Source organism: Seriola dumerili, unplaced genomic scaffold, assembly GCF_002260705.1.
Source record: "Seriola dumerili isolate Sdu_G_001 unplaced genomic scaffold, Sdu_1.0 BDQW01000449.1, whole genome shotgun sequence".
Taxonomy (NCBI): Eukaryota; Metazoa; Chordata; class Actinopteri; order Carangiformes; family Carangidae; genus Seriola; species Seriola dumerili.
This window is the reverse complement of record NW_019174704.1, coordinates 4,247,175-4,255,816: the sequence shown is the minus strand read 5'-3', so window position 1 is coordinate 4,255,816 and position 8,642 is coordinate 4,247,175. Positions and strand designations below refer to the sequence as shown.

Here is an 8,642-nt window from a genome sequence, read left to right as displayed (position 1 = left end):
GTGGACTAAACCATGACGACATTTCAGAGAGGGGGTGGGGGCGGGCAGAAAGGCTTGTTTTAGATACAAGGATCTGTCAAACTTCACTGTACTTATAATACAAATAATATAAAATTTAAAAATAATTGCAATTAAAAACAAACTTTTTATTTGGGACCTGTCTACTTAGTTCCAATATTGCCCTCACTACTACGCTCCTTTTTTCAATCCCGGACTTTCACTAACAACAGAGCATCTTTTATATCTAGCGATGTTGCTACTTTTACTGAAGTAAAGAAGGGTGGCCCAATCCCAGCGCCGTGCGCGTTCACGGCGCTTTTGCGTGACCGCGGTTCCCTCAGAGTGAACGCGAACGAAAGCGCGTCGCTGCTGTTGGTTGTCAGTGTACAGACATGGCTGCCCTGAGTAAAATACCACACAGCTGCTACGAGATCGGTCATACCTGGAGCCCGTCGTGTGCACAGTCCGCTGTGGATGTAACTAGGGGTGCTCTGGAGGTCTCCTTCAAAATATACGCCCCTCTCTACCTGGTACGTTTTGTCGTTCGGGCGTTCAGTATTGGGACTCGGAAGCTAAAGTTAGCTAGCTAGCCAAGTAATGCCAAAGTAGTTCTGAGAAATCGCCGTAAATATTAGCTGACATATTAGCTTTCACTCGGGGACTAAGTTCAAGTTCGAGAACTAGCACAAACATTGCACTCTCAACGTTGTCCTTGAAAAACACAGCCTAGCACACTCACTATTTACCCGCTAATTAACAGTGGTCACCTGAAATTATCACTTGACAGGTTAAACCGAATAGTTAGCATTAACCTGCTTTACCAGTTTGTCGTGTTTACGTTGCAGTTCTTGATGCACTGTAATGGTTTTTAAAACTTTAACACCATCATCAGGTCCAATGGGGAAGTTTGTCACATTTGAACAGCTGTTTTCAAGTTTTGTCAGGCGTTGTTTGGCAACAAAATATTAACACCAGCAACAACTTTCTGCATTGCAGATAGCAGCAGTTTTAAGGAGAAGGAAGAAGGACTACTATTTAAAAAGGCTTCTCCCTGAGATCCTGTGGTCTACCTCTTTCCTCACTGCCAATGGAGGTCTCTACATTGTTTTCTTCTGCATCCTCAGGTTAGTAGAGCAAATGTCACACAGATACACATTGTCAATCACACAGCTCAGCTGAAATTAAGATGCAAGAGATGCCAGGGTTTGACACTGATCTATGGATCAGTGTATATGTTTGTCATTGAAACTAAAGATGTCATGTTTCATAAAACAACATGAAATAAACAAGCTTCTAAACTAACAAAAGTTGTTTGCAGTCTTATCCGTGTTAATCACCAAAATGCTCTGTGTGTCCTTGAGTTCTAACACATTTCTTTCCTCATTAAACCTTTGCAAAGCTGATTGAAAAATATTTAACATCCTGCTTATTCACATCCATGTTTACTAGCTGGCAGTCCTCACCTACATTGCCTTTGTTAGCACATTGCATACCTCAGTGGAATAGTATGAAACCATTGGCAGGAATACAAAACACTGTTCCAACCTATGTGTGCATGCATATGCGTCTTCAAGATAAAAAAGGGAGCCCATACAAAAAATTTCCATATAGCTTCTAATAGAGGTCAAAAACTACACAGGATACCTGTAATCAAACCAAAACTTTGCTTGTTTTTTATTTGAAAAAAGTAGAAAAAAATACAGTGAAGTAACGCTGAATATATCCAACTTTAGGAAACTGTTGGGAGGGTTCTACTCCTGGTCTGCTGGGTTTGGCTCGGCACTGCCTGCCTCTTATATTGCCATCCTCTTGGAGCGCAAAAGCCGGTGAGATTCATGGCTGTTTATTTTAACTACATTTGCTTGCCTCTCTTACTCTCTGAAAGTCCTTTCATATTTTAAACTAAAACACATTTATGAGGTGCAACAATGCACAAAAACAGTGCTTCCTTTTTGGCAGTTGTTGGATACCTCTCAAGTATCAGAGATGGCTTTGTAAATATTGATTCTGTTTGTAATGAGAAACTTTATGTCTCATCCCTTCTTTCCCTGCCAGGAGAGGGCTGCTGACAATATACATGACAAATCTTGTAAGAGCTCTTTTGTTCATTCAAACATTATTTATTATACATAAAGAGATACATCTGCTTTTACCAAACAGTGTATTTGTAACCATGTATTCTTGTTTGTCAGGCCACTGAGACTTTGTTCCGCATGGCCGTGACACGGGGCATCATCAAACCCATCAAACATGGCGAGGTAAGATGACAGGGAGGTTTGGGTGAGCTAAAAGCGAAGGGACCTAAATACTGGTGCTTGGGGGCTAAATAGTATAACAAATAATACGGGAGGCCCTCGTCCCTACTCAGCCTGTTTTAGCTGTTATCAGGAAGCTGTGCTTCATCAGGACTGTATAAGCAGATGTGGAGTAATATGAAGAATCTTCAGCAGTAGATTTCTTCTTTAAATTAGCTCTGTCTCATCACAATCATTGGTGCAAACAAGAAGAACTCTATTGTGCTAAACGTGTGTCCAGATGGTGATTATCAAACTAACTTCAGCCTCCTCTCAGATCCCTACCTGAATATAATTCAGTGAGCCTAACTTGTAAATCCTCAGAAGGTTTTTCCTTATTCCTGACATGATGACGTGACTTGCTGCTCTTCATAATTACAGCAAAGCCAGCACAAGTTGTGATAAATCAGTCAGCGTCACCCGCTGAGCTGAATCACACCCTGACGCATCTCTCTTCATGATCATTTTAGTCAGTAAGTGACGGTACATTCGTCTCACTCCTTCGATATGAGGCCTTTGCTACGTGAATTAGCAGCTCTGCATGCCTTTATATTTCATACATGTGTATTAATTTTTTCTTACGTTACCGGAAGCAGTCTTTATTTCAGATGTGGCAGCAAGCCGGAGATGCAAGACGGATACATATAGATGTGTCAGTACAGAATATGAAATGTAGGCAGCTTACACCAATATTATACAGCTTCAATATCAAGTTAATTTGTAATACGTAACTTTCACATATGGTTTGACTGCATGTTCAACATGGCTCCAGTGTCAGTGACCACTTTCATCACTGATCTCACCAGACTGTACTGTGATGGTGTCCTGTTGTCCTGATTTCCACTTTCTGTCTCTGTTTCCCATTAGGTGCTCTTGTTCTGCATAACTGCATCACTCTACATGTTCTTCTTCAGGTCAGAGCAGCACAGTGGACAGTTTACAGTGAAATAATGAACATTGCTTTGTTATAAATATCCTTCAAATACTGTATAATAAGCGAGAGCAAATGTTAAAGGTTTGTGTGTTTTATACTGCAGGAGTAAAGATGGTCTCAAAGGCTTTGCATTCTCTGCATTAAAGTAAGTTGCCCCTGTTCCCACTGATGCCTTGAATTAGATCACTGACAGTTTTTGGTTAAACCTCACAGCGGTGGCATGCGTCATGTGTCGCAGGTTCATCATTGGGAAAGAAGAGATTCCAACTCACTCTGGTACGGCAGAACACGTCTGCACAAGGCCCCATGAGAGGATAGCTGCTGCAGAGACTGAGGATTCACAGGAGTCAGCAGAAAGGCCCAGCTCCAGGAGGAAAACTCTTGTAGCCTACACCAGGGAGCTGCTAGAATCACTGTGAGAGAGTACACACCTTCACACAGACACTTAAGGGGTTTGTGCAGAGTGGTGGGCAATACTTACTTTTTTTGTTTTTTTTTAATAATCCAGATGCAAACGGGGTCCAAGACACAGATGTTGTAAACATCACCAAGACAACTGCATTTCGTACTGTGTTAAAGTAAGACACTTTTTTAACCAAGAACCAACTTTTGTGTGATTGTTCTCATTCATGCGATGATGGATTTATAATACTCAAACTCTTTCTTATTAAATAAAATAATAAATGATACTAATACTAGATACTAATACTAGATACCAATACTACATTTCCTTCTTTTTCACTGTCCAGGGTTTTGTCAGGATGTTCAGTGTTGGCTACCTGATTCAGTGTTGTCTTAAAGTGCCCTCAGCGTTCAGGCAGATGTTCTCCAAACCCTCACGACTCCCCTCCCTCTTCTACAACAAAGAGAACTTCCAGCTAGGGGCATTTCTGGGATCCTTTGTCAGTATCTACAAGGTACATTTCATACTGTTTTTAAACTGTAAGTTTTGCTATACTACCTTATTTTCTCTTCCTTGTTCCATTCCAAACAGAAAACAAACAAACCAAAAAAGAATTTATCACCTGTACTACACTGTTGCCCATAAAGTTGGAATAATTTTGTTTTCAGACACAATCCTCTGTTTATTCCTATTTAAATGCATCAGTAATCACTTTTGACCAGGTGCAGTGATTACATTATGTGTCCCAGGTGAAATGAAATAAATCACATTGTCACAATCATTTCATGGAAAGAGGTAAAAAATATTTTATTCCAACTTTATGAGCAACAGTGTATATACATTCCTGTGTTTCCCTTCTCCTTAAAGACACTTTTTAGTTTTTAATCTCTCAGATTTTTCCTCACATATCTGATCTTATGTTCACTAACATTTCCCCATCCTGTCCCATTTTCGTATTTCTTGGCATACATTGCAAGTATTATATTGTGAATTTGTTTAAATGTATGTCTCTTTCACTCAGGGAACAAGCTGCTTGCTGCGCTGGGTGCGTAACATTGATGATGAACTCCATGCACTGATAGCTGGTAAGACGGGAATGTGTAAAGTGTCAAATAAAATTCCTGTCGAGTAATCCTCCTCTGGACTTTGTCATGTCTCAGTTGGTTTACTCTGTTTGACACTTGTCTCTTTCCCTTTCTCTTTCAAGGCTTCCTGGCTGGTATTTCCATGTTCTTCTACAAAAGCACATCAATATCCATGTATCTCTTCTCTAAGCTGGTGGAGGTAAAAGAAAATCTCTTTGCACACGAAACAATAATAATTCCAGTAAGAAGACAATAACATTGTCAAGAAAATATACACATCAAAATGAATCCCTCATCTCAAGGATGGAGAACCAATTTTCAGTGAATATCATACAAAATAGAATTCAGCCTCTTAAATAATAAATAATCTTACATTAATATCTAAAATATTACCAGTAAATACTGCATGTTCATCATAATCTAGAGAAAATCTGGCGTGTACAAGTATGTCTACCTGCATACAAGAAACTAGTCGCTTCTGAATGTCGGTTACTCAGGAAATCTGAAAAGGTTATTTACATGCTTTGTGGTAACATTGTCACTGTAAATCTAAGTCTGTGTATACACACAGCAGGTCTGTTATGAGAATGACCCATCTGGCAATTTGGCTGCTTTAATTCACACTAGAGCCTTGGAGAAATGTTATATAAATGGCAGTAGTTCATAAGTCAGCAGATTGCCTAAAGAGCTATAATAGAAAATTGACTCAAGTGACGGAACACGTTACAATACGTGTCTGTTTACCTCGATTGGCTTGTTTATCATTAACAGCACAAGTAATAAACTCTTGTCTTTAGACCATGTACTTCAAGGGCATTGAGGCTGGCCGGTTCCCGTACTTTCCTCATGCAGACACTGTCCTATATGCCATCTCCACTGCTATCTGTTTCCAAGCTGTAAGTAACACATACACAACCATGCATACCCACTCACATTTGTTTTTTTTTTTTTTTGGCTGAGTAACGATGTAATGTATGACTCATCACTGTTACACAGGCTGTGATGGAAGTGCAGAACCTCAGGCCTTCATACTGGAAGTTCCTGCTGCGTTTAACTAAGGGCAGGTATGAATGCATGGTGTGGAGTCTGTCAGTTGTCAAACAGTGTTTTGTTTGAGAATCAGTGATGATTAGAACATACAATGCATTTTACTAAAGAGTTTTATTTTAATATTTGCATATCCTTTTCAGAGGGAAATTGCTGCTTTATTTAGTATGGATAACAAATTTTGCATTCTTTAAATGTTACTAAAGAGGAAAAGATGATGAGAAAAATCTGTGATCTTTAACAGTTTTACTCACAAACACAATTTGGTTATGATCCAGTCGTAGCTGCATTGTTGAAGAGCATTTTAGCGGTGTATATGGTGTTTGAGCATTTTGCAACACAGTTTGCAATAAATATATACTGTTTGTCAAGGTAATCTGTTAGTGAGAGTTGTATTTTCTGTCTCCTCAAGACAAGAGATTATTTTGTATCAAGAGATTGTTTTCTGTCCCGTCTCCTAGGTTTGCTCTGATGAACCGACAGTTGCTAGATGTGTTTGGGACTCAGGCCTCCAGGGACTTTAAAGGCTTTGTGCCCAAACTGGACCCTCGCTTCACCACTGTGCTTCCACCAGGAGCCGACATCCAACTCGGATGACTTGGGACCAAGCTCTGGGAGGGGCTTTAGGTTTACCTGAACAGGAAATGGACAATTTCCCTGTTCTGTCTGAGTAACTAAAGGATTTTTTTTAAAGGTGTTGAAACAGCTCAGAAGTGGTAATGTTGTTTTAAAAGACGGGATATGCTTTGAAGGATGTAAAAGCTCAAGATCCGTGCAAAGCATGGTCTCTTGAGAATTAAGTGTGGTGTTTCACAAGCACTTACTGTTTGGGCCTGTATGTATACAGGTAACTGGTGAAATAAATGAAATGCATAATTTTGTTAAATTGACATTGAAATTAAAATTGACAAGTATATTAATATTTTTAAGTCCTAATGAAACTCTCAATCGCACAGGACAAATAATAATAAGAAAGCCACATTCATTTCTATTTTGTCAAGTTGTCAATTTGCATTTGGCAGGATCACATTAACCTGTTCTACCAGGTATGTAAACCCCAAAATTGGTTTATTGGAAAATAAAAATGACTTCGCTTAGGATGCAACAGCACTGCTTTTATCCTTTAATTGTAATGTTTCTTCATTTTGCGAGTTACCTGTTAGTTGGTACTGACTGATTTTGACGAATCTCTGAAAGTGTACCTTCTCAAGACCATGGGTGCAACTGATGAGATATAAAATTATGTAGCCTTATCAAATATTTTACTTTGTAGTAGAATATGGAAGATGAATTTAGATGTGTTATATGACGTGAAACACAAAGGTGGAAAGTCAACATGTTTAAGCAGTTACTTAAATTAATTTTATTTTTCAAAGCTTAATTGATTTTTTTTTTTTTTATTGGGTTGTGCTTTTTTTTGTTTGTTTTCTTTTTAAATTTCTATTCACTCTTATTTTTTTGCAACTGCACTTGACAGTAGTGATTTCAATTGAGTCATCTTTAAAGATAATTAAAGAGAGCATGGAGGGCTGTGCCAAATTTGGAAGTTAATTTTGTGGACAAAATGTTTTTGTTGGTGAGACTTTATTTTACTGTTATTACAACTCATTAACTGGAAAAAAATTACAAGTGATTTCACCTTGAAGACATAAATTGACAGTAAAGGCAGGCAGGAAATCGGTGAATGTATTAACAGTTCATACAGAGCACTAACCTGATTACTTCAAAACCTTTATTTACAGTTAGAAGGTTTTCAGTAATCACATTTCTCATACACTGTATTTTCAAAAAGAGATTGATTTATTTTAGAAGTATTAAAAATGAAACAGTCAGATGTTAGGCCACAGCCTGAAGAGATTATTTGGTCCCAGGACTTTGAACTGTGCAAACTAACTCATTTAGATACATTATTTTCATTTCATATTTAGTCTGACTTGGTTTGAATTATTTTGGTTACATGGACGTGCAGCTACAAGTAATGAATATTCTTTTACTCCCACTGCCATGCTGTTACAGTGATACTCCTGTAGTCTGGCACATGGTTGAAATCAGATAGTTGGTTTCTCCTCTGCCCATTTTACAGTAAAATACATATGTACTCAGTATTTAAAGCAAAAACTGCTTAAATGTCATGAGAAAGGACTTGATAAGAGAATAGGCCCATACGTTTAGAAACAGCCTTTGACAAATGTATCACATGGATTACATCATTGTAAAAAAAAAAAAAAAAACTAAAGAGCCAAGACTTTGACATATGTTGTGAGCTGGTCAAATGACAATGCATTGGAGACATTTGCAGATCCATATAATTCAAAGTTTATTTAATTTGCAAATGGTCTTTAAAACCAAAGTTCTAAACCACAAAATCAATTGTCCACCCAAATTTCAAAAAAGTCAAAGCTTCAGTCAACCTGAGCTATTATTTTCAATTTATTCTCTGGAGGTGTTTGGGTTGGAAATGACTTATTACTTTATGTTAAATATTCACTAATCTTGGCCAATCCCAAACACAGGATGATTTAAATGTTATTTCGGTTGAGCTATTCAAATATAAAGAAAATTGTATCGGCGCTTTGCATTTTAATGAATGCTTTTGGCAATTCCAAGGTGAACTCTATTGCTTACAATCAACATTGATTTAAACATTGTTTAGGAATTTGGTACCACATCGATGCGTTTGCCTGAAGGTTATAAGAAAAATGTTTCTGTGAATAAAAAGCGCATAGCTCTATCTGCTTTTGTTTTTGATTTTTTTTTTTCTTTTTTAATAAGGATGTCTGCCAAAAAGATGATTTGAGTTTTAAACCTTTCATGTTCTCTGGAAAGTGTGAGTTAGACCTTTTTTTTTTTTTTACGAAGAAACACATGGTATGTCAGGG

At 37.9% G+C, this 8,642-nt stretch overlaps 1 protein-coding gene across 2 annotated transcripts; it reads left to right on the top strand.

Annotated features, from left to right (window-relative positions):
* The first annotated feature begins 359 nt into the window (after positions 1–359).
* tmem135 (transmembrane protein 135) lies at positions 360–8,615 on the top strand. Of its 2 annotated transcripts, XM_022762766.1 has the most exons (15): positions 360–530; positions 997–1,124; positions 1,734–1,826; positions 2,056–2,089; positions 2,193–2,258; positions 3,162–3,208; positions 3,332–3,373; positions 3,467–3,643; positions 3,737–3,806; positions 3,978–4,145; positions 4,653–4,716; positions 4,839–4,915; positions 5,514–5,612; positions 5,713–5,780; positions 6,225–8,615. In XM_022762766.1, the coding sequence occupies exons 1-15, from the start codon at positions 393–395 to the stop codon at positions 6,358–6,360; spliced, it is 1,407 nt and encodes a 468-aa protein (XP_022618487.1). In that variant the 5' UTR covers positions 360–392; the 3' UTR covers positions 6,361–8,615. The 2 variants fall into 2 exon arrangements, with proteins under 2 accessions (XP_022618487.1, XP_022618490.1); XM_022762769.1 differs by lacking the exon at positions 5,713–5,780.
* Positions 8,616–8,642: the final 27 nt, after the last annotated feature.

What these genes read in the sequence shown, in the direction of transcription:
- tmem135 (XM_022762766.1), top strand. Translation starts at nt 393, where the DNA reads ATGGCTGCCCTGAGTAAAATACCACACAGCTGCTACGAGATCGGTCAT. An exon ending in CTCTTGGAGCGCAAAAGCCG is followed by an intron (nt 1,827 to 2,055) that starts GTGAGATTCATG and finishes TTTCCCTGCCAG; the next exon opens with GAGAGGGCTGCTGACAATAT. An exon ending in CTCTACATGTTCTTCTTCAG is followed by an intron (nt 3,209 to 3,331) that starts GTCAGAGCAGCA and finishes TTTATACTGCAG; the next exon opens with GAGTAAAGATGGTCTCAAAG.